Genomic DNA, 23,079 nt, shown 5'->3' on the forward strand with positions numbered 1-23,079 from the left:
GTGAAACAATATCTCAACTGTATCTTGACTGAGGTGTAAGTTTGTTCCTTTGGGCCATATCTTTGTTTTTCCTGGTATAGATTGTAGTTTTCTGTTGTCTAGGCATCTGGTTTCCTTGGTTACCCCAGTCAGATTTTCCAAGACCAGAATGGGTTCAGGTCTCAGAATGGGGTTATATTCAGGATGCATCTTAGAGGAATTACAGACTTTCCTGTGAGCTTCCAGTCACTCAGTCACTGTGTTTTTCCTAACCTGCCCAGCAGATGGTGCCCGTCAGCCTGTCGCTCCCGACTGGTGTAAGGAGATGTGTTTTGGCTTCAGTTTCTGTTTCAGCTGTTTTCCCCCAGGCTCTGGGGTCTGGTTCTGAAGGGAAAGCTGGGCCCCACCTCCTTACTCTTGGGGAAAATACACCCCCTAGGGAGTTATCATTTACATTTGAATTATCTCACTGTCTCTGTTATCTCCACCCCTGTCTGGGTCAGAGTGCTGGGAACTGAAAATGGCTGAGGCTCTCTCCACTGAAAACAGTTTCAGCTCTCTCTTCTGAGCCCCTCAGGTGAGAGAAAAAGGGACAGAAAGCCCCCTTTTGGAGCCAGTACATGGCCCCCCAGTTTCACTCGTCAGCCAGAGGTAACAACACCCAGTCTTCTGGGCTCCCCCTCCCAGTACAGATGAGTCTTCTGGATTCTTTACTGTCAGTCATCACTAAAAGCCTGTCTGCTTGTTGGGGGCTTGTAGTTTGTATTCAGCAGTCTGCATTTGTTAATTAAAACCCCAGTTGGAGCTCAGCTGAGCTATACTCACTGGTTCAGAGAGTGCTGCTAGTTTCTACCACAGCAAGGCTTTGCAGCAAAGCCTGCCATGGGGGAGGTGGCTCCCAGTGCAGTTCCACGGCTTTTACTTACAGATTCTGTGCTGTGATCTCAAGCATTCCCCCCAATCCAGGTTGGTGTACGATGTGTGGACAGTCATAGTTGTTCCCCAGCAGTTACTCCAGATTATTTGCTAGTTGTTTCTGGTTGTTTATCAGTTGTTCCAGGGGACTGACTAAATTCCACACCTCTCTATGCTGCCATCTTGCCCGTCCTCCTACTAATTCTATTTTTGTCATACACTGACAACCTCTTCAACATCTAGAAGACTCAATGTTGTAAATTAGGATGTGTTTGTCCATTAGATAATCTATATACACAGTAAAGTAAAACCAAATGCATGAACATAGGAACAATGGTTAATCTTGCCTCATTATAAACACACTGGCATAGAGCCCTTTGCACTTCCCTCTCCCTCCTCACCCAAACCAGTGCACAAAATGTGTACCTCAGAGAGGTGGTTTGGTCATTCCAAAAAAACCCACACTATTTCACATGAATTTTAACAAAAAGACAATTATAAAATGTGTTCTTTTATTACCTCTACTTTTTTATTTTTTTAATTAAACTTTTTATTTTGAGATAATTATAGATTCACATGTAGTCATAAGAAATAATATGGAATGATCCCATGTACACACAAAAATTTCCCCCAATGTAGTATAATATCATGGTCAGGATATTGACATTGATACAATCCACCCATCTCATTGATTGCCTCATTTTTGCTTGTGTCATTTGTGTGTGCGTGTTTAGTTCTATGCCATTTTATCATGGGTGGGTTTGTGCATCCACCTGGATGCCCCACCTCTCCTCCTGCATTTCCAATAATGTAATTTACCATTCTCAGTTACATCTATTTCTCAGGGTGAGGTATATCTGTACATCTGTACTGTGGCTCCTAAAGGCCACTTTTTAAAAAAATTCAGTTTTATTGAGTTGTATTCACATATCATACAATCATCTATGTTGTACAATCAACTATTCACAACATACCTCTGCTTTTTAAAATTCAGTTTTATTAAGATATATTCATATACCATACAATCATCCACAGTGTACAATAAATTATTCACAGTACCATCATATAGTTGTGCATTCATCACCACAATCAATTTTTGAACATTTTCATTACTCCAAAAAAATAAAAAATAAAAATAAGAATAAAAATAAAAGTAAAAAAGAACACCCCCAAATCCCATCCTTCCCACTCCCCACCATTATTCATTTACTTTTTGTCTCCATTTTTCTACTCATCTGTCTATACACTGGATAAAGGGAGTGTCAGTCACAAAGTTTTCACAATCACACAGTCACAATGTGTAAGCTACATAGCTTATGATCACATTCAAGAATCAAGGCTACTGGACTGCAGTTCAATAGCTCCAAGTATTTCCTTATAGCTATTCCAATACACCAAAAACTAAAAAGGGAATCTATATAATGCATAAGAATAACCTCCAGAATGACCTCTTGACTCCATTTGAAATCTCTCGGCCACTGAAGCTTTATTTTTTTTTTTTTCATCTCTCTTCCTCCTTTTGGTCAAGAAGACTTTCTCAGTCCCACGATGCTGGATCCAGGCTCATCCCCAGGAGTCATATCCCACATATAGGGGAGGGCAGTGGGTTTACCTGCTGAGTTGGCTTAGAGAGAGAGGCCACATCTGAGCAATAAATAGGTTCTCTGGGGGTGACTCTTAGGCATAATTATAAGTAGGCTTAGCTTCTCCTTTGCAGGAATACATTTCATAAGGGCAAGCCCCAAGATCGAGCACTCGGCCTTCTTAATTGACTAATTCTGCTTTTAACATATGTCAGGCACTTCAGAACATCTAGGAAGAGAAGATATTTTAAAAAAGTACTTAGTATTATCAACCTTATAGACGGTAGTGAGGAATAAAATGCACACACAGAGCAATGGTTATAATATGAATATATCTTCTAAATATGACCAGTCTGGCACAGAATCTTCTTCTCTTCCTCTTCTCAGCCTTCTGCTCCATGTCATCTAGCCCACAGAATAAGCGCAGATGTGTGTTGCTCCTGGTGTTGCTTCCAGAAGCAGGCTAAATTTCATTTCGAAGTCATTTCCAGAAGACATTTCTTTTCTATGATTTTTTTTAACAAATGGGCATTACTAACTCCACTTTATTATATGTTGGCACCTTCTTTACATCTAGAAAGCCTAGATGTAGCAACAGTATTCTTTTATAAGGTTGGGGGGACAGAGAACCTCTTTTATTGCTCAGATGTGGCCTCTCTCTCAGCCAATTCTGCAAATAAATGCACTACCCTTCCACCTATGTGGGACATGACTCCCAGGGGTGTAAGTCTCCCTGGCACTGTGAGACATGACTCCCAGGGATGAGCCTGGTCCTGGCATTGTGGGATTGAGAAAGCCCCCTTTACCAAAAGTGGGAAAAGAAATGAAACATAATAAAGTTTCAGTGGCTGAGAGATTTCAAATAGAGAGGTCATTCTGGAGGTTATTCTTACGCATTATATAGATAATCCTTTTTAGTTTCTAGCATATTAGAACAGCCAGAAGGAAATACCTGAAACTGTTGTACTGTAATCCAGTAGACTGAATTCTTGATGATGATTGTATAACTATATAGCTTTTATTGTGTGACCGTGTGATTCTGAAAACCTTGTGACTGACACTCCCTTTATCCAGTGTATGGGCAGATGAGTAATAAAATAAAGACAAAAAATAAATAAGTAGTGGGGAGGGGGAATAAGGGGTATGGGATGTTTTGGGTGTTCTTTTTTATTTTTACTTTTATTTTTTCTTGGAGTAATGAAAATGTTCTAAAATTGATTGTGGTGATGAATGCACAACTATATGATGATACCGTGAGCCATTGATTGTACACTTTGGATGGATTATTTGGTGTGTGAATGTATCACAATAAAATTGCATTTTAAGAAAAAAGGTTGGGGGGAAGTTGAGAGCAGCTTTTTCATATTACATACTCAGGCCTTCTATAAATGGCCAATAAATTTCCCCAAAGGGTGGTGGGCACTTCTTATTGGCTAAATGTGGCACATTATTCTGCTATCTCTTTCTTCCTATGTCAAGCAAGGTCTGGTAGAAGAAAGACTACCAATGGCCCGCTGTCTACCCGGCTCTGCTCACCTTCCAAGCCTGTAAAGGCCTTTGTCCCTCATTGTCGGGTCGAGGTAGCGTCACATCCAATTGGGACAGAGCCACCAACCCAGGTCCCAAATAGGCACGGCTCCATGGCCTGAAGAGGTGGCGGAGCTTGAGTCCATGGAGACCCACTTTCTGGGCACCTGAGTGCCCTAAGGGCCCTCTGTTGTGTTCAGGAAGCCGCCATTCTTCTCTCCCTGCTGCCCATGGCCCAAAGGGGCCATGTCCTCAGTGGCCTGGCAGGGGCTTAGCTGCCGCCTGGCAGGCTATGGCCGGGAAACCGTGCGGCTGGTGGGGTCCAGGCTTGGAGATGCTGCCACTGCCACAGGGCCTGGACCGGGCCTGCTTTTCCTTAATTTTGATATTCCAAGTTTCTTTCTAGTATCATTTCCCTTCTGTCTGAAGAACTTCCTTCTGGTTGACAGCAATTTCAATGCAAGTTCCATTTTCAAAGCCTTTGCAATTCTGTTCATATCTGCCACTTAGCATCTAGTCTGGGACTGGGCAATGGTCTAATCCATAGTTCAGTTCTCAAAGACCATGGCTTGCTGTTTAGGGTCATATCCATGATAGGCAGTTTGGGGGGGGGGGAATCCCAGGAGTTTCTAAACAACTTCATGGATTGCTTTCCAAACTCCTCCCTCTCAGAATTTCCCCAGGATTTTCTGGTTCCTTAGGGCTCCCCTTTTTTGTCCTCTTGCCAGAAAAGTGTTGCTTTATTTACCCCATGCACTTTATCCATGCACTTTGTGTGGCTGCACCCACATCTAGGGCCTAGCAGTAGGAGTATATATGGAGAAAAAGGGCAAGGGGTGTTTGCTTCATCTTCTTGGGACCACAGTTTCTCTGCTTAGAAAGGAAGATTGGGCTCCCTTGGAGTTTTAGGCTCATTCGGTCTCCATTGTTGCCATAGTCTCTGCTGCTCCAGCCATGAGATTATTTAGGGCCTGTGGCATGAGAGAACAGAGAAAAGAAAGAAATGAAGGATTCCTTCCATTTTCTCTGAGCATTAGGATACCCATTTTCCACTGCTCCAGCTAGAAAAAGAGGGCTTCCCCCAGAACTCTTTCTGTCTTCACTGATGCCCATTGCCAGGTTTTGGACTGCCATGAGCCCATGCCAGGCAATTCCAGAGGAAAAAAAAGGTAAGCTTACTGAAGATTTAGTGGTACAATGAAATCTGGTCTTCCATAATTCACCCACTATTCACTTTTGGAGTACCCAAATAGCTGCTCCATACATTCTGTTCAGGTTTTACAGCTGTGTTTAGTGGGAGAGAAAACATGGAGTTGCAAAGAGGTCCTGAGATGAAAAAGTTTGAGAACATACATTTTGGATACTGGAGTTTCAATAGTCAAAGAGACATAAGATGAGGCTGTGAAGGAGGAACTGAGTTCCATCCATCAATTTATGAGCTATACTTCCATATGAGAACTAGTAAAATTTTACCCACAGGGCCAGAGATATGACAAGGAAACTCATCATTTGTCCAGGACAATGGGTGGAAAAATAGTTTCCTTTAGAAGAAAGAGTATATAATGAATAACTTCAAAATTATCAGAGAAATAGATAGGGATTTTAAAGACTTGATTAATCCAAAGTAAGCAGGAAAGGAGTGGGGAGAAGAAGAAACTATATTAAAAGAAAACAAAGAGATTTTCCCTTCTGCTCATGATGGAGTAAAAGGAACTGGATTTATCTTCTTGCTTTGAAAAACGAAAAGGAATGGACTGAATATATATATAATGGTTTTCAGACATTGGCCATCAGGCTGTAAAGGACACTGATACCTAAGAGAAAAGAAATAAAATGAGCCCTATGATTACCTCACTGTACTGCCTGGAGATAGTTTCCAGGTTATAGCACAGTCAGAGGGTATCCAAATAGAGCCTAGTGATCTCCCTAAGTTAAGGAAACAGAAGTGAAAATTCAAAGAGGAGGACAAAGCGATTAGATTCACAGGGCAGAGTATCAGAGAGGAGAGAGCTACACAGAGAGTGAGAGAGAACTCTGGAAGTATCTAGAGGGTTCCCCTAGAGTCTTCAGCAGAGTACTGATCAGCACATTTGTGTGAAAAAACTAACCAAGACCAGAAAATGAACTACAAAAAAATGAGCATGGAGAACAAGTTTGGGAGTTCAAATAGGGCTGGGAAGAGTTCATGTTCCCAAAATCCAGAGTGGAGAAATTTTATGTCATGGGCAATCTGCTAATGAGATTACAAGGATAGAAATAAATCACATTCTTGTGTAGGTAATGTATCCAATTACATATGTGTTCTCAAGATAAATAGTAACTTGACCTTGTTTAAGAGGACTTGAAAAGCATTGTTATCTCAATAAAATGAAGATTAAAAAAAAAAAAAAAAAAAAGACATAATGCTGAGCAAAATAAGCCAGGCACAAAAAGAGAGATATTGTATGTTACCACTAATGTGAAAAATGTACAATGTTTTATACTGTAGAATGTAGGGGACCTAGAGATACCAATTAGTGGAGGGGGAATGATAATCTAATAAGAACAGATAAACTATGGAGGGTAATCTCAATGTTATGGGAATGCTCAGGAATTATTATGGTTTGTAAACTTTCTTGGATATAGTAAGATCATGTTGGAAGCAATAGAGTTATTTTAGGTTTTTTTTTCTCTTATTCCTTTGTTTTCTTAGGGGTTGTTAATTTTCTTGGGGTATGGTAGGAACATGTTGGAAGCAATGTAGTTATTTTAGATTATTTGTTTTTCTTACTCCTCTGTTTGGACATGGTTTATTAATTTTCTTGGGGTATGGTAGGAACATATTGGAAGCAAAGTAGTTATTTTAGGTTATTTGTTTTCCTTAATCCATTGCTTTGTTTGAAATGTTGTGGGGTTTTTTTGGTTGTTGTTTGCCTGTTTGTTTTTAATTTTTTGATAAACAAAGTTAAAAAATTGAAAAAAAATCAGTAGAAAAATGGGAGTAAAAACTAAATGACAAATAGGGTGGGATGGGGGGATGGTTTGGGTATTCTCTTTTCACTTTTATTTTTTATTCTTATTCTGATTCTTTCTGATGTAAGGAAAATGTTCAGAAATAGATTGTGGTGATGAACGCATAACTATAGGATCATACTGTGAACAGTTGATTGTATACCATGGATGACTGTATGGTTTGTGAATATATTTCAATAAAACTGAATTAAAAAAAAAAAAAAAAAAAAAAAAAGAAAAGCATTGTTCCATAAACATTTTTTTCGTACTTCATCCTAAATTTACCTGGTAACTAGGGTGCTATCTGTGCTAGCTAATTGGCTTTATCTGAAAGAAAGTTAAAATTTCTCGTATTTCTATGACAAACATTTCTTATAGTTTAGCACAAGGCACATAGGGTAAGCTCCCATGGTGACAAGGAGATTTCTTGATATTTATATTTCAAAGAGAAGGCTCATAGTCCCTTAAGAAAAATGTTCCTGGATTATAAGGCTGGCAAGAGGCATTTTTAACCTCTAAAAAGATTTAAACACATATCAAAGGGACAGAATAAGGAGTCCCAAAACTAGATTTCTCAAGGAAATGCTATAAGAAGAGGGAGGTGGAAAAGGTCTCTTTCCCTTTCGGCAACAGGAAAAATTCAATTTTATCTTTATTTACCCTTACAGATCTCACCTTATAAAGATTAAAAATAAGCATGGATTGGAAACCATGTATCTGACAAAAGACTGATATCTTGCATATACAAAGAAATCCTACAACTCAATGACAATAGTACAGACGGCCCAATTATAAAATGGGCAAAAGATATGAAAAGACAGTTCTCTGAAGAGGAAATACAAATGGCCAAGAAACACATGAAAAAATGTTCAGCTTCACTAGCTATTAGAGAGATGCAAATTAAGACCACAATGAGATACCATCTAACACCGGTTAGAATGGCTGCCATTAAACAAACAGGAAACTACAAATGCTGGAGGGGATGTGGAGAAATTGGAACTCTTATTCATTGTTGGTGGGACTGTATAATGGTTCAGCCACTCTGGAAGTCAGTCTGGCAGTTCCTTAGAAAACTAGATATAGAGCTACCATTCGATCCAGCGATTGCACTTCTCGGTATATACCCGGAAGATCGGAAAGCAGTGACACGAACAGATATCTGCACGCCAGTGTTCATAGCAGCATTATTCACAATTGCCAAGAGATGGAAACAACCCAAATGTCCTTCAACAGATGAGTGGATAAATAAAATGTGGTATATACACACGATGGAATACTACGCGGCAGTAAGAAGGAACGATCTCGTGAAACATATGACAACATGGATGAACCTTGAAGACATAATGCTGAGCGAAATAAGCCAGGCACAAAAAGAGAAATATTATATGCTACCACTAATGTGACTTTGAAAAATGTAAAACAAATGGTTTATAATGTAGAATGTAGGGGAACTAGCAATGGAGAGCAATTAAGGAAGGGGGAACAATAATCCAAGAAGAACAGATAAGCTATTTAACGTTCTGGGGATGCCCAGGAATGACTATGGTCTGTTAATTTCTGATGGATATAGTAGGAGCAAGTTCACAGAAATGTTGCTATATTAGGTAACTTTCTTGGGGTAAAGTAGGAACATGTTGGAAGTAAAGCAGTTACCTTAGGTTAGTTGTCTTTTTCTTACTCCCTTGTTATGGTCTCTTTGAAATGTTCTTTTATTGTATGTTTGTTTTCTTTTTAACTTTTTTTTCATACAGTTGATTTAAAAAAGAAGGGAAAGTTAAAAAAAAAAAAAAAAGAAAAACAAGGAAAAAAAAAGATGTAGTGCCCCCTTGAGGAGCCTGTGGAGAATGCAGGGGTATTCGCCTACCCCACTTCCATGGTTGCTAACATGACCACAGACATAGGGGACTGGTGGTTTGATGGGTTGAGCCCTCTACCACAGGTTTTACCCTTGGGAAGACGGTTGCTGCAAAGGAGAGGCTAGGCCTCCCTATGGTTGTGCCTAAGAGCCTCCTCCCGAATGCCTCTTTGTTGCTCAAATGTGGCCCTCTCTCTCTGGCTAAGCCAACTTGAAAGGTGAAAGCACTGCCCTCCCCCCTACGTGGGATCAGACACCCAGGGGAGTGAATCTCCCTGGCAACGTGGAATATGACTCCCGGGGAGGAATGTAGACCCGGCATCGTGGGACGGAGAACATCTTCTTGACCAAAAGGGGGATGTGAAAGGAAATGAAATAAGCTTCAGTGGCAGAGAGATTCCAAAAGGAGCCGAGAGGTCACTCTGGTGGGCACTCTTATGCACACTTAGACAACTCTTTTTAGGTTCTAAAGAATTGGGGTAGCTGGTGGTGGATACCTGAAACTATCAAACTACAACCCAGAACCCATGAATCTCGAAGACAGTTGTATAAAAATGTAGCTTATGAGGGGTGACAATGGGATTGGGAAAGCCATAAGGACCACACTCCACTTTGTCTAGTTTATGGATGGATGAGTAGAAAAATAGGGGAAGGAAACAAACAGACAAAGGTACCCAGTGTTCTTTTTTACTTCAATTGCTCTTTTTCACTCTAATTATTATTCTTGTTATTTTTGTGTGTGTGCTAATGAAGGTGTCAGGGATTGATTTGGGTGATGAATGTACCACTATGTAATGGTACTGTAAACAATCGAAAGTACGATTTGTTTTGCATGACTGCGTGGTATGTGAATATATCTCAATAAAATGTAGATTAAAAAAAAAAAAAAAAGACAGTGCTGAGCGAAATAAGCCAGGGACAAAAAGAGAGATACTGTTTGTTACCACTAATGTGAACACTGGGAAAAAAGTAAAATAAATGGTTTATACTGTGGAATGTAGGGGACCTAGCGAAAGACAACAAATAGTGAGGGGGGAACGATAATCTAATAACAGATAAATTATGGAAAGTAAACAATGTTCTGGGAATGCTCAGGAACAACTATGGTTTGTTAATTTCTAGGGGTTGTGGTAGAAACAAGTTTGCAGAAATGTAGTTATTTTAGGTTATTTGTTTTTCTTATTCCTTTGTTGAGTTATAGTCTATTTTTCTTGGGGTAGGGTAGGAACATGTTGGAAGCAATGTAGTTATTTTAGGTTATATGTTTTTTCTTAGTCCTTTGTTTTGGTTTTGAAATGTTTTTTTATTGCTTGTTTTTAAATTTTTTGATAAAGTTAAGAAAAACAAGGAATGAGTGTGAGAAAAAGTAAATGAACAATGAGGGGAGGTGGGGAATGGAATGTTTTGGATGTTCTTTTTTATTCTAATTTTTATTTTATTTTTTGGAGTAATGAAAAGTTCAGAGATTGATTATGGTGATCAATGTACAACTATGAACAACTGATTGTGCACTTTGAAGGACTGTATGTTGTGTGAATATATCTCAATAAAACTGCATTTAAAAAAAAAAGATTAAGGGAATGCCTAGTACATAAAAAAAAAAAAAAAAAAGCATGGAAAGGATCAAACCTTTTCAAGTAACTTAACTGCATCCCAGAAAAAAAAAACCTAAAAATTATTAAAAGAAATACAAAATATTTAGTATCCAATGACATAAAATTGACAATGCTTGACATTCAGTAAAAGATTACTAGGCATGCAAAGAAGCAGGAAAATATGACTCATAGTAAGTTGAAAAATAATCAATAGTAATAAATCCAGAAATAGCACAGATGATAGAATTAGTAGACAAGGCCACTGAAACAACTGTTAAAAATACAGTCCATGTATGTAGAGGAAAGCATGAGCGTATTAAGGAGAGAAATAGAAGCCAAAAAAACAAGTTCCACAATGTACTCACAGAGATGAAAATACATCTGAATTATAAAATACAATGGATGGAGCAAACCACGCAGCAGCAGGAGGTGTGCTGAAGGCTCCACCCACTGCCCCGCAGTGGCCCTGCCTCTGCGGCTCAGGGAATCCCACAGAGACTCGGGAGCCCCGCCTCTCCTCCCAGACCCCGCTCCATCTGCCCAGCCAAAACCGATCCTAGTTGCCCACTCCAAGGGCATCTCCTCCACCAGGCGATGATGCTTCCGGACAGCCTGCCCCTGAGCCCATGACCTGCTACCCTCCATCTCCGTCCCTGACTGAGGTTTTCCGGGATCAGAGCCGAGATGTTACTCTGACTGTTGAGTGTACCGGATGCCTGAAGGCACCGCAGCATGCCTGGTGTCAGCTTCTGGTTTTTAGGAATCAGCTACCCAGGAAAAATGACTTTTACGAGCCACCTTCTGAAAATCCTCTCCCAGAACCAGGAGAAACTGTTTGTTTTCAGCTGAAGTCTGGTACTCTTCTCTGCAGGGTTTGTGGCTGCTTAGGCCCCAAAACATGCTCCAGATGTCACCAGGCATATTACTGCAGCAAGGAGCATCAGGCTCTAGACTGGACATAAGCAGGCTTGTGCACAATCAGGTAATTTGGATGATAACAATCCCAAATCACAGCTTCCTTTTCCAGGATTTGAAATTGTAATTGAAAGAGAAGATGAGTGTACTCCTGAAGTTCTGGAAAAGAAAGTCAACTCAGAGCTTATAGGAAGCATGAATGAAGCACTTGAGGAAGAATTGGATTCTTTGGCAAAACATGAATCCAGAGAAGATAAAATTTCCCGGAAGTTTAAAACTCAAATAGCCCTCGAAACAGAATAGATTCTCAGATATGGCAGAGGGATTGCCCCCATCTGGATTTCTGGTGAAAATATTTCTGAAGTAAAGGATATTCCAAATTGCCCTTGTGGTGCCAAGAGAATATCTGAATACCTAAAGGCCAACAGACTGGGCAGGAGCATTGACTGGGGCATCTTAGCTGTCTTTACCTGTGCTGAAAGCTGTAGCTTAGGCACTGTCTATACAAAGGAATTTGTATGGAAGCAAGATGTGACAGACACAGCTTAAAGCCTTACAAATGTTAATATATCTTATGTCTTGCAATTCTATTTCTAGGACCTTTATCATAAGGAAATAATTATACCAGAGATAGTGGTACAAAGATGTTGCTTGAGGCAATGTTCGCAATGTCTAAAAATTAGTAAAACAGAAATGTCTAATGACAAAAGAATTCAGTAAATTTTGGTACATTCAAACAACAGAATGATACAATTCTGTATGGACACCAAATAAGATATAAATCTAAATTGACACCAAGTTATCATTATAGATGGTATTTACAGCATGATCATATTTTGTAAAAATGTTTATACATGCATATATGCACAGAAAAAAACTGGAAAGATATGCACCAGGTGTTAACTGCTTATCTATAAATGATCTTTTTTCTTATATGTACATTTCTTTCTATAATAAAAATGAATTATGTGTATGAAAAGACAATGGATGGGAGTAAAAGCAGATTAGACACTGCAATAAAAAAGATTAGTGAACTTGAGTACATAGCAACAAAAATGATCCCAAAAAAAGTACACACAGGAAAAAAATCTGCAAGGAAATGAACAGAACATCAGTGAGCTGTGAGACAATGCAAGCAACCTAATAATATGTGTGAGACACAGGAGAGGAGAGAGAAGAGTTTAAAGAAAAGTTATCAAGAGAAATAATGGCCCCAAATTTCCCAAATATGATAAAACCTATAAACCCATGAATTCAAGAAGTTAAATGAGCTCCAAGCACAAAAAAGACAAAAAGAAGAATATGTTAAGGTACAGCAAAATCAAATTGCTCAAAAAAAAAAACACCAGTTATTAAAAAATCTTAAAAAGGGTCAGAAAAAAAGACACATGTACAGAGGAATAAAGATAAAAATGATAGCATACTTTTCATCAGAAACTATGTGCATTGGTTTGAAGCTGTTTTATACACCAGAAAAGGCCATGTTCTTTTAATTCATTCCTATAGGTGCAGACCTACTGTGGGTGGGACCTTTTGATTAGGTTGTTTCAATTGAGATGTGACCCAGCCCATTCAAGGTGGGTCTTAATCCTTTACTGGAGTCCTTTATGAGAACAGAAGACAGAAAAGTCCCAGAGAGCTTAGAGAGAAACACCCAGAGAGAGCTGAGAGAGGTAAAGCCCCCCAGAGAAGGTAAGAGAGGACCCACAAAACTCAGAGAGAAAGCCACTGAAGCCAGAAGCTGAAGGCAATGAAACCTGGGAGGGAAGGACCAGCAGATGCAGGCCATGTGCCTTCCCATGTGACAGAAGTGTCCTGGATGCCAGGAGCCTTTCTTCAGAGAAGGTATCATCTCGATGTCTTAATTTGGATATTTCAATGACCTTAGAATTGTAAATTTGTAAGCTAATAAATCCCCATTATAAAAGTCAACCCATTTCTGGTATATTGCATTCCAGCAGCTTTAGCAAACCAAAATACCATGTAAGCAAGAAAAGAATGGGGTAGAATCTTTAAAGGATTGAAAGAAAAAACTGTCTACCTATAATTCTACACCAGCAAAAATATTTTCAAGGAAAAAGAAAAATGGACACTTTTGCAGATGCTGGGAGATTAAATAATTCATCACCTGCAGCCCAGCACTACAAGAAATGCTAAAGGAAATCTTTCAGGCAGAAAGAAAATGATACCTGGTGGAAGTCTGGATCTACACAGAGGAATGAAGAGATCCTAAAGCAACCACTAAAATAATACAACAAAAAGTCATAGCTAATAAGCCAAAAAGGAGATAATAGGGAATCCAGAAAACATTTGATTACTCCCAAAAGAAGACAGAAAAAGAAAAAAAAAATGGGAACAAAGAAAATAAATAGCAAGATGGCAAATTTAAATGTAACCATATCAACAATCTTATTAAATGTGAATGGTCTAAACATCCCAATTAAAAGGCAGAGATTGTCATATTGAATGAAAAAAGCAGGATCCAACTATATGCTGCCTACAAGGTATCCACTTTAAATATGAAAACACAAATAGATTAAAAATAGAGGCATGGAATAAGATATTTCATGCTAATTAGAAGGAAGCTGGAATGGTTATATTAATGTCAGACAAATTATATTGACGAACAAAGAATATTACCTGAGTAAAGAGTGTCATTTCATAATGATACCATGTTTAATTCATCAAACAATGGAACTTCAAATGTTTGAAGTAAAAACTGATAGATCTGCAAGGAGAAATAGACAAATTCACAAGTAGAGCTGGAGATTTCAGCACCCCTCTCTCAATGAACAATAAAAAAAAGTAGGCAGAAATTCAGTAAGGGTATAGAAGACCTAAACAAAACTATCAAACAACATGACCTAATTAACATTTATAGAACATTTCATCCATAAACACTAGAATATCTATTATTTTTAAGGGGACACAGAACATGCACCAAGATACCAAATTCTGGGTCATAAAACAGGTCTCAATAAATTTAAAGGGGAAAATGGCGGACGGGAAGGCGGGAGAGGAGAGGCCTGAGAAGCCGCAGGGAGCTGGAACCGTCGGAGGACCTGAAGAAGAAGCAGAAAAACCTGTGAAAACTAAGACTGTTTCTTCCAGTAATGGAGGGGAAAGTTCCAGTCGCAGCGCTGAGAAACGATCAGCTGAAGAAGAAGCTGGTGACCTCCCAACAAAGCCTACAAAGATCTCCAAGTTTGGATTTGCCATAGGTAGTCAGATGACAAAGAAAGCATCAGCCATATCCATCAAACTTGGATCAAGTAAGCCTAAAGAAACTGTTCCAACTCTTGCTCCAAAAACCCTTTCAGTAGCAGCAGCTTTTAATGAAGATGAAGATAGTGAGCCAGAGGAAATGCCTCCAGAAGCAAAGATGAGGATGAAGAATATTGGAAGGGATACACCAACATCAGCAGGACCAAATTCCTTCAACAAAGGAAAGCATGGGTTTTCTGATAACCAGAAGCTATGGGAGCGAAATATAAAATCTCACCTTGGAAATGTCCATGACCAAGACAATTAAATGATGTGTTTTGAGATTGGGGTGTGGGGGTGGGTGTAAAGTTAAAAGGAACAGTTTCCTTTTTTAAAGAATGGTATAAGACTATCTTTGGAGCCGCCTTTTTTTCTTTCTTTTTTTTTTTTAAGATTGAGTGGTACACTAATAAATGAGAGTTTGAAATTAGAGGTAATTTATGTTTTATATACAGATTTCAAGACATTTGCTAATTTTGTAGTTTCATGTGATTAGTTTCCAAAGGTTACAGATAATAAAGAAATCAGAAATGGTACCTTTTTAGAATTGCATATTTTTTTAGACACAATTATTAGCACATTAAGAGGGAAACAAAAAGTAATTGCCTATTTAAACTGGTTCTTCAAAATGCAAGCAGTTGCTCTCTTAACTCCCTCATTACCTGAACTGTCTGGCTCCCAGGAACAGCCTTATAGAAGGGGGGAGTATTGTATTGGGAGGAGAATGTTACTGGACTATTGACTGAAAGTAAACTTAAATCAATTTAAAACACAGCTTTTTTTCCTATGGGCATTTGTTTCGTTTCAAGTCATCATAAACTAGTTATTGCATCGCTAGCAGTGGATACAGGCTTAGCTCTTTAAAAATAAACACTTTTTGAAATTCTGTGTAAACTGTTGAGTATTTGAAATAGCTCACTTACTTAATGGGTCTTGTCTACCTTCATTAGTCTTCAAAGAATGACCATTTGCTACCAAAGTAAATCAGTATTTTGAATGTGCTTCTGTTGGTTTTTGTTTTTAGCTAGTTCTTGTCAGCATTTCCACCAGAACTTGAGGTAAATCATAAGGAAGCTGTTTCTTTTAGAATACAAACCACCACCAAAAAAAAATATATAAATGTACATATTGCTTAAATATTTGGCTATTTTTATTTTTTAAAAGATATGAACACCAAAAAAAATTAACATTGTGTGAAGATGGAAAATGAGAAGATGCACTTTCTGTACTTTGTCAAAGCATTTAAGTTACTAACTTGTGAAATCCAATTTGAATTTAACTTTCTTATTAATAGAATAATATGGCTTATTTTAAGTATCTATGTATTGAAGAATTGCCTCTCAAAAGCACATTTTAGGGAAATGGAAGGAAAATGCATCTTCAAATGTAGTTCATGGAATCTGATCACATATACTTTGTTCTCTGTGTTGTAGGGTTTGGTTTTATTTTTGGTATTTTTGTATTGTGTATGAACTTTTTTTAATGTGACAGTAAAATGCATCTTTAAAAGCATAGTCACAAATAAAAGAAACATTTAAGTATAATGGTTTCCTTAAAAATTCCTACAATGTTAAATTTGGAGGCAGCTTCAGACTATTTTATTGGTGGTGACTGCTCACTGATCTCTTCTAATAGGTAATTAATAACTCCAGAGAAGCAGCCTGACTTGTATATTTCTAACACTTTGTTCACTTGCATTTAAGTTCAGAATAGGCCCCAAGTAAAACAATGGAAATATAGATGGAACTATTAGTTCTTACATGATTTAATTTTATCAAGATAATGTGGATTTAACTTACTTAAATATAGACAGACTTTACATTTTCATCCATTTTATTGTTTGTTAAAATAACAACTATCCCTCTCCTATATATTCTTTTCTTGACCCAAATGAAATATTTACCTAAGGTCAAGATGGGAGAGAGAAATGACTGAGATGAATGTCTTTACTAAAATACCAATAAATTTGTCAAGCTCAAAAAAAAAAAAAAATTTAAAGGGATTCAAGCCATACAAAGTATATTCTATAACCACAATGGAATTAAATTGTAAATCAATAACAAACATATCTGGAAAATTCCAAAATATCTGGAAACTAATCAACACACTGATAAATAACCCTTAGGTCAAAAAATAAATCACAGAGAGAATTAGAAAGCATTTTGAGCTGAATGAGAATGAAAATATGACATATCAACATTTGAGGGATGCAGGTAAAGCAGTGCTTAGGTAACCTTATAGCACTAAACACTTACATCAGGAAAGAAGAAGAGTCACAAATAAATGACTTACTCTCCCACCTTAGGAAAATACAAAGAGAAGCTAATTAAACATATATTAAATACAAGAATAGAACTAATAAATATTAGAGCAGAAATCACTGTAATATGAAATAGAAAAACAATAGAAAAAAAATCAATGAAAGAAAAACCAAGTTCTTCAAAAAAATCAATAAAATTGATAAACCTCTATTCAGAGTGATCAGGAAAAAAAATTAGAAGATGCAATTTACTAATATCAGGAATGAAAGAGGAAGGCATCACTACAAATTCTCCTGCAGACATTAAAAGGAAAACAAGTGAATATTATGAATAACTTGATGCCAATAAATTTGGCGTCATGGATAGAATGGACAAATAATCTGAAAGACAGAAACTACCAAAGCCCACTCTGAAAGAACTAGATAACCTAAATAGCTCCATAACTAAAAAAGAAATTAAAATTTTAGTTACAAACCCTCCCACAAAGTAAACTCTTTGCACAGATGCCTTCACTGATAAATTCTATGAAACAGTTAATGGAAAAAATAATACAAATTCTATGCAAACTCTCCCAGAATATAGAAGAAGAGGGAGCACTTCCCAATTAATGGTATGTGGCCAGTATTACCCTGATACCCAAATGAGATAAAGGAAGTTTGAAAAAGAAAACTACAGACCAACATACCTCATGAGCTTGGTTGTAAAATTCTTAGCACAATTTTGCCAAATCAAATCTAACAATATATAAAATGGGCAACACATTATTAACAACTGATTTATTATTTATTCCAGGAATCCAAGGAAGGTTTACCATTTGAAAACCAATCAATGTAATTCAGCATATTGAAAGATGAAAAAATAACAAACCATATATCATTTCAATAGATGCAGAAAAAGCATTTTACAAAATCCAACATCCCTTCATGATAAAAATTCTTGTTAAAAAACATCTACAAAAAAACCTACATATAGCACCATACTTAGTGATGAAAGACTGAATGCATGTGTGCTCTCCATTTATTGCACTGGTCCATACCATTTACAAGAGCATCAACATATATAAAATATTTAGAGACAGAGATCTAACAAAATATGTGCAAGATCTGTGCTGAAAACTAGAAAATACTGCTGAAAGAAATTACAGAAGACCCAAATAAGTTGACAAGTATATCATGATCATAGATCTGAAGATTCAATATTGTTACAATGTCAATTGTCTCCAAACTTATCTATAAATTCTATGCAATCCCCATCAAAGTCCTATGAAATGTTTTTGTAGCAATTGACAAGCTGATTCTAAAATTTATTTATTAATTCCAAGGACAATAATAGTCAAAACAATTTTGAAAAAGGAGAATAAAGTTGGAACACCTACAACAACTGACTTCAAGGCTTATTATAAGCACTGAATTACATATTTGAGTATGGTTAAAAGGGGGAAAGTTTAAGTTGTGTATATGTTACTAGACTATTTTTTAAAAAAATCATAGGACTTAAAAAATACATTATAAAGCTATAGTAATCAAGACAGTGTAGTATTGGCATAAAGACAGGGAAATAAATCAATGGAATAGAATAGAGAGTCCAAAAGTAGGCTGAAATAATTTATTTTTAACAAACCTGTAAAGGCAATTCAGAAAAAGGATAGTACTTTCAACAAATGGTACTCAAATGATTGGATATCCATATGTAAAAATATAAACTTTGATGCATATCTCTTTCCATATATAAAAGTTGGTCATATACCTAAATGAAAAACTTAAAGCTATAAAATTTCAAGAAAACACAATGGAAAATCTATTTTACCTTGGATTAGGCAAATATTTCCTATATATGACACCAAAAGCATGGTCCATAAAAATAAATTGGTGAAGCTGTAAAACAGAATAAAGTCATGAAGCATATAACAACATGGATGAACCTTGAGGACATTATGTTGAGCAAAATTAGCCAGAATAAGGACCACACTCCCCTTTGTCTAGTTTATGGATGGATGAGTAGAAAAATAGGGGAAGGAAACAAACAAACAAACAAATAAAGGCACCCAGTGTTCTTTTTTACTTTAATTGCTCTTTTTCACTTTAATTATTATTCTTGTTATTTTTTTGTGTGTGCTAATGAAGGTGTCAGGGATTGGTTCAGGTGATGAATGTACAACTATGTAATGGTACTGTGAACAATCGAATGTACGATTTGTTTTGTATGACTGCGTGGTATGTGAATATATCTCAATAAAATGAAGATTTAAAAAAAATAATTAGCCAGAAACAAAAGGACAAATACTGTATGGTCTCACTAATATGAACTAACATTAATGAGCAAACTTTGAGAGTTAAAGTTGAGAACACAGGTTATCAGAATATAGAAAGAGGGTAGAGATTGGGCATTTGATCCTGAAGGAGTACAGAATGTTCAACAGGATTGATTGAAAAGATACAGAAATGGATAGTATAATACTACCTGATGTTAGCACAATATTGTAAGTACACTGAACAAAGCTGAATGTGACTATGGTTGAAAGAGGAAGGCTAGAGGCATGTATGACACCAGAAGGAAAGATAGATGATCAGAACTGGGACTGACTTAGCAAAACCTACAGTGGACAATGATGGTGATTAAATGTACGAATATAAGAATGTTTTTACATGAAGGAGAACAGATGAATGTCAATATTGCAAGGTGCTGAAAATGGGATGGTATATGGAAAATTACAAGCAATGCAAATTAGAGTCTATAGTTAACAGTAACCTTGTAATATACTTCCACAAAATGTTAACAAAGGCATTATACAAAAGCTAAATGTCAAGAAGAGGGGGATATAAGGGAGGGGGGTATGGGATGCTTAGTGTCATTGTTCTTGTTTCTTTTTTTAAATTTATTTAATTTTTTAATCTCTTATTCTTCATTTTTTCCTCTTCTTTCTTTGAGGAAGAAATGGAAAAGTCCTCATATAGATCGTGTTGGTGAATGCATAACTCTGTGATTATACCAGGAAACTTTGATTGTTTGTGTGGTTTGTTAATAAAACGGTTTAAAAAATAAACAGAAAGATACAAGTGCTGGAGAAAATGTGGAGAGAGGGATGCACCTATTCACTGTTGGTAGGGGAGTACAATGGTGCAGCCCATCTGGAGTGCAGTGCGCTTGTTTCACAGGAGGTTAAGTAAAGGTTGCCATATGATCCTGCAACCCAATTATTAGGTATATACTTGGAAGAATGGAAAGAAGGGACATGAATGGACATTTGCACAATGGCAGCAGTATTCACGATTTGCAATGGATAGAGGTGGCCTTAGTGTACATCAACTGATGAACAGAAGGGAGAACCGTGGTGTATCCATACAATGGAATATTGAGCAGCTGCAAGAAGGACTGAAGTTGTGAGGCATGCATCTAGGTGAATGAACCTTGTGGACAGTATGTTGAGTGAAATAAGCCAGATATGAAAAGACAAATATTATAATGCCTCATTAATATGGACTAAATATAATGTGAAAACTCTGAGTATTGAATTTGAGAGTATAGGTTACCAGGGGAAAGCTTATTGTAAAGGTTCCTGGATTGTAAGCTCTTACAGCAGTTACATCTATTCCTGAGTTGTTATGGTTATTTCTAAATTCTGAGATGCTGAGTTCTTTGTGTATAACTTGGCTGTTCCCTGGAACTTTGGGTATCTATGTGATTCTTGAGACTCAGCTAGAGTTCTGCAGTTCTGAAAGTCAGCATTACCTGATACAGCAATTGTTTAAAAAGCTGAAAAAGACACACACAGAGAGAAAGTCACAGGAAGAAGCTTGAAGATAACAAACCCAGAGAAGCCAAGAGAGGCTGCTATGTGCATTGCCATGTGACAGAAAACCCAAGGACCAAGAATCACCAACAGCCAGCCCCCAAACACCACAGCCTTCTGGGAAAAAGTATTGCCTTAATGACACCTTGATTTTGGACTTCTCCTAACCTCAAACATGTGAGTCAATAAATTCCTGTTGTTTAAACAAACAAACAAAAGGCTGAAAAAGAGATCAGACTTCAATTAGAGATATGAATGAAGCTGATATGGTTAGGACTAAGGCAGATAAGACTAAAGGGTAATGTACAGTATTGACTGTGTTTTAAAACTTCAACTTCTGTGTGAGACTAAAGGAAGAGATGTTTATTTGGTGCAAAATCTGTATTTTCTGTAGCACACTATCCAATTTAACTTGTATGGACAGTTTATTTGAACACCATAATTACATGGAACCATGAATAAGGAGTGAGATCTTGTTGGTTTGTACAGGTTAGTGTAACGCCCCAATATATCCCAGAGTAATTTGAGCAGAGAATAAAGAAGTATTTGCAAAGTCCCCTTGAGGGACTGGGGGAAAATACGGAAATATTAAACTTCTCCACCTGGGGAATTACTGATATTCTCACAAGCATTGAGGACCACCAATTTAGAAGGCTGAGCCCTTGATCTTGGGGCTTGCCCTTATGAAATTTGTTAATGCAAAGGAGAGGCTAAGCAGACTTATAATTATACCTAAAAGTCACCCTAAGAGAACCTTTTTTGTTGCAAAGATATGGCCTCTCTCTTTAAGCCAAACTCTTCAAATAAACTCACTACCCTCCCCACTACATGGGACATGACTCCCAAGAGTGTAAGTCTCCCTGGCAATGTGGGTCATGACTCTGAGGTATGAGCCTGGCCCTGGAATTGTGTGATTGATGGTGCCTTCTTGACCAAAAGGGGAAAGAGAAATGAAACAAAATAAAGTTTCAGTGGCTAAGAGATTTCAAATGGAGTCCAGAAGTCATTCTGGAGGTTTCTCTTATGCAAGCTTCAGCCAGATATTGCAATTTGCCACAGTACGCCAAGCCCAACCAACAGTATTCCTGAAAACCCTAAAGAATACCTTGGGCTCTATTTAAGAGTCTATAAAAGTTTTACTTACTAAGTTTATTTTTTCAGAAACTTAAAACCTCCAGATGGCTCCTATGCCAGATGAGCCCTGAAACCCAGAGGTACCAGTTTCTCCAAGAATATCAACCAGTGTCATTCTTCTCCCCCATAATGTTGACACCCCTTTTCAGCACAAAGAATTTAGAATGGTCATTGCCCAGGTATCCCTGAAGATTGAGAGAATGATCAAAGGAGAAGGAAGAGTTGTAACTGAGAAGTTAGGATTCAACAAATGATTATGACTACGGACTTTTTATATAGATATTTGTTTTTAGTTTTCAGTGTGTTAGAATAGATAGTAGGAAATACCTGAAACTGTTGAACTATAATCCAGTAGCCCTGATTCTTTTTTTAAGATATATTTTTTATTGAGATTGTTCACATACCATACAACTATCCAAAGATCCAAAGTGTACAATCAATTGCCCACGGTACCATCATACAGCTGTGCATCCATCAACACAATTAATTTTTTTCAATTATTAGAACATTTTTGTTTCTCCAGAAAAGAAATGAAAACAAAAAAAGGAAACTCAGATCCTCCCATACCCCTAACCACACCCCCTTCCAATATTGATTCATAGTTTTGATATAGTACATTTGTTACTGTTGATGAAAGAATGTTAAAATACTAACTGTAGTACATAATTTGCAATAGGTATATACTTTTTTCCTATATGCCTCTCTATTATTAACTTCTAGTTATAGTGTCATACATTTGTTCTAGTTCATGAGAGAGATTTCTAATATTTGTATAGTCAATCACAGACACTGTCCACCACAAGATTCACTGTTTTATACATTCCCATCTTTTAACCTCCAACTTTCCTTCTGGTGACATACATGACTCTGAGCTTACCCTTTCCACCACCTTCACACACCTTTCAGCACTGTTAGTTATTCTCACAACATGCTACCATCACCCCTGTCCATTTTCAAACATGTAAGTTCACCCTAGTTGAACATTCTGCTCATAATAAGCAACTGTTCCCCATTCTTTAGCCTCATTCTATATCCTGGTAACTTATATTTCATGTCTATGAGTTTACATATTATAACTAGTTCATATCAGTGAGACCCTGCAATATTTGCCTTTATGTGTCTGGCTTATTTCATTCAATATAGTGCCCTCAAGGTTTCTTCATCAACCCATTTCTTTTAAGATGCTTTTGTTCACACACCATACATTCCTTCCTAAGTAAACAATCGTTGGTTCCCTGTATAGTCATGTATTTATGTATTGAGCACCATC

General features: G+C 37.2%; 1 protein-coding gene and 1 pseudogene across 1 annotated transcript; both read left to right on the forward strand.

Annotated features, from left to right (window-relative positions):
* Positions 1–11,071: 11,071 nt before the first annotated feature.
* On the forward strand, positions 11,072–11,909 carry LOC119522135 (annotated as a pseudogene).
* A 2,446-nt stretch (positions 11,910–14,355) lies between these two features.
* LOC119522581 (PEST proteolytic signal-containing nuclear protein) lies at positions 14,356–15,518 on the forward strand. The gene has a single exon (XM_037821006.1). It carries the CDS (start codon positions 14,356–14,358, stop codon positions 14,890–14,892), a length of 537 nt encoding a protein of 178 aa, XP_037676934.1. The 3' UTR covers positions 14,893–15,518.
* Positions 15,519–23,079: the final 7,561 nt, after the last annotated feature.

Source organism: Choloepus didactylus, chromosome X (genome assembly GCF_015220235.1).
Source record: "Choloepus didactylus isolate mChoDid1 chromosome X, mChoDid1.pri, whole genome shotgun sequence".
NCBI classification, from domain to species: domain Eukaryota; kingdom Metazoa; phylum Chordata; class Mammalia; order Pilosa; family Megalonychidae; genus Choloepus; species Choloepus didactylus.

Bases quoted from the DNA above. Each gene is read 5' to 3' on its own strand.
- LOC119522581 (XM_037821006.1), top strand. From the start codon at position 14,356: ATGGCGGACGGGAAGGCGGGAGAGGAGAGGCCTGAGAAGCCGCAGGGA.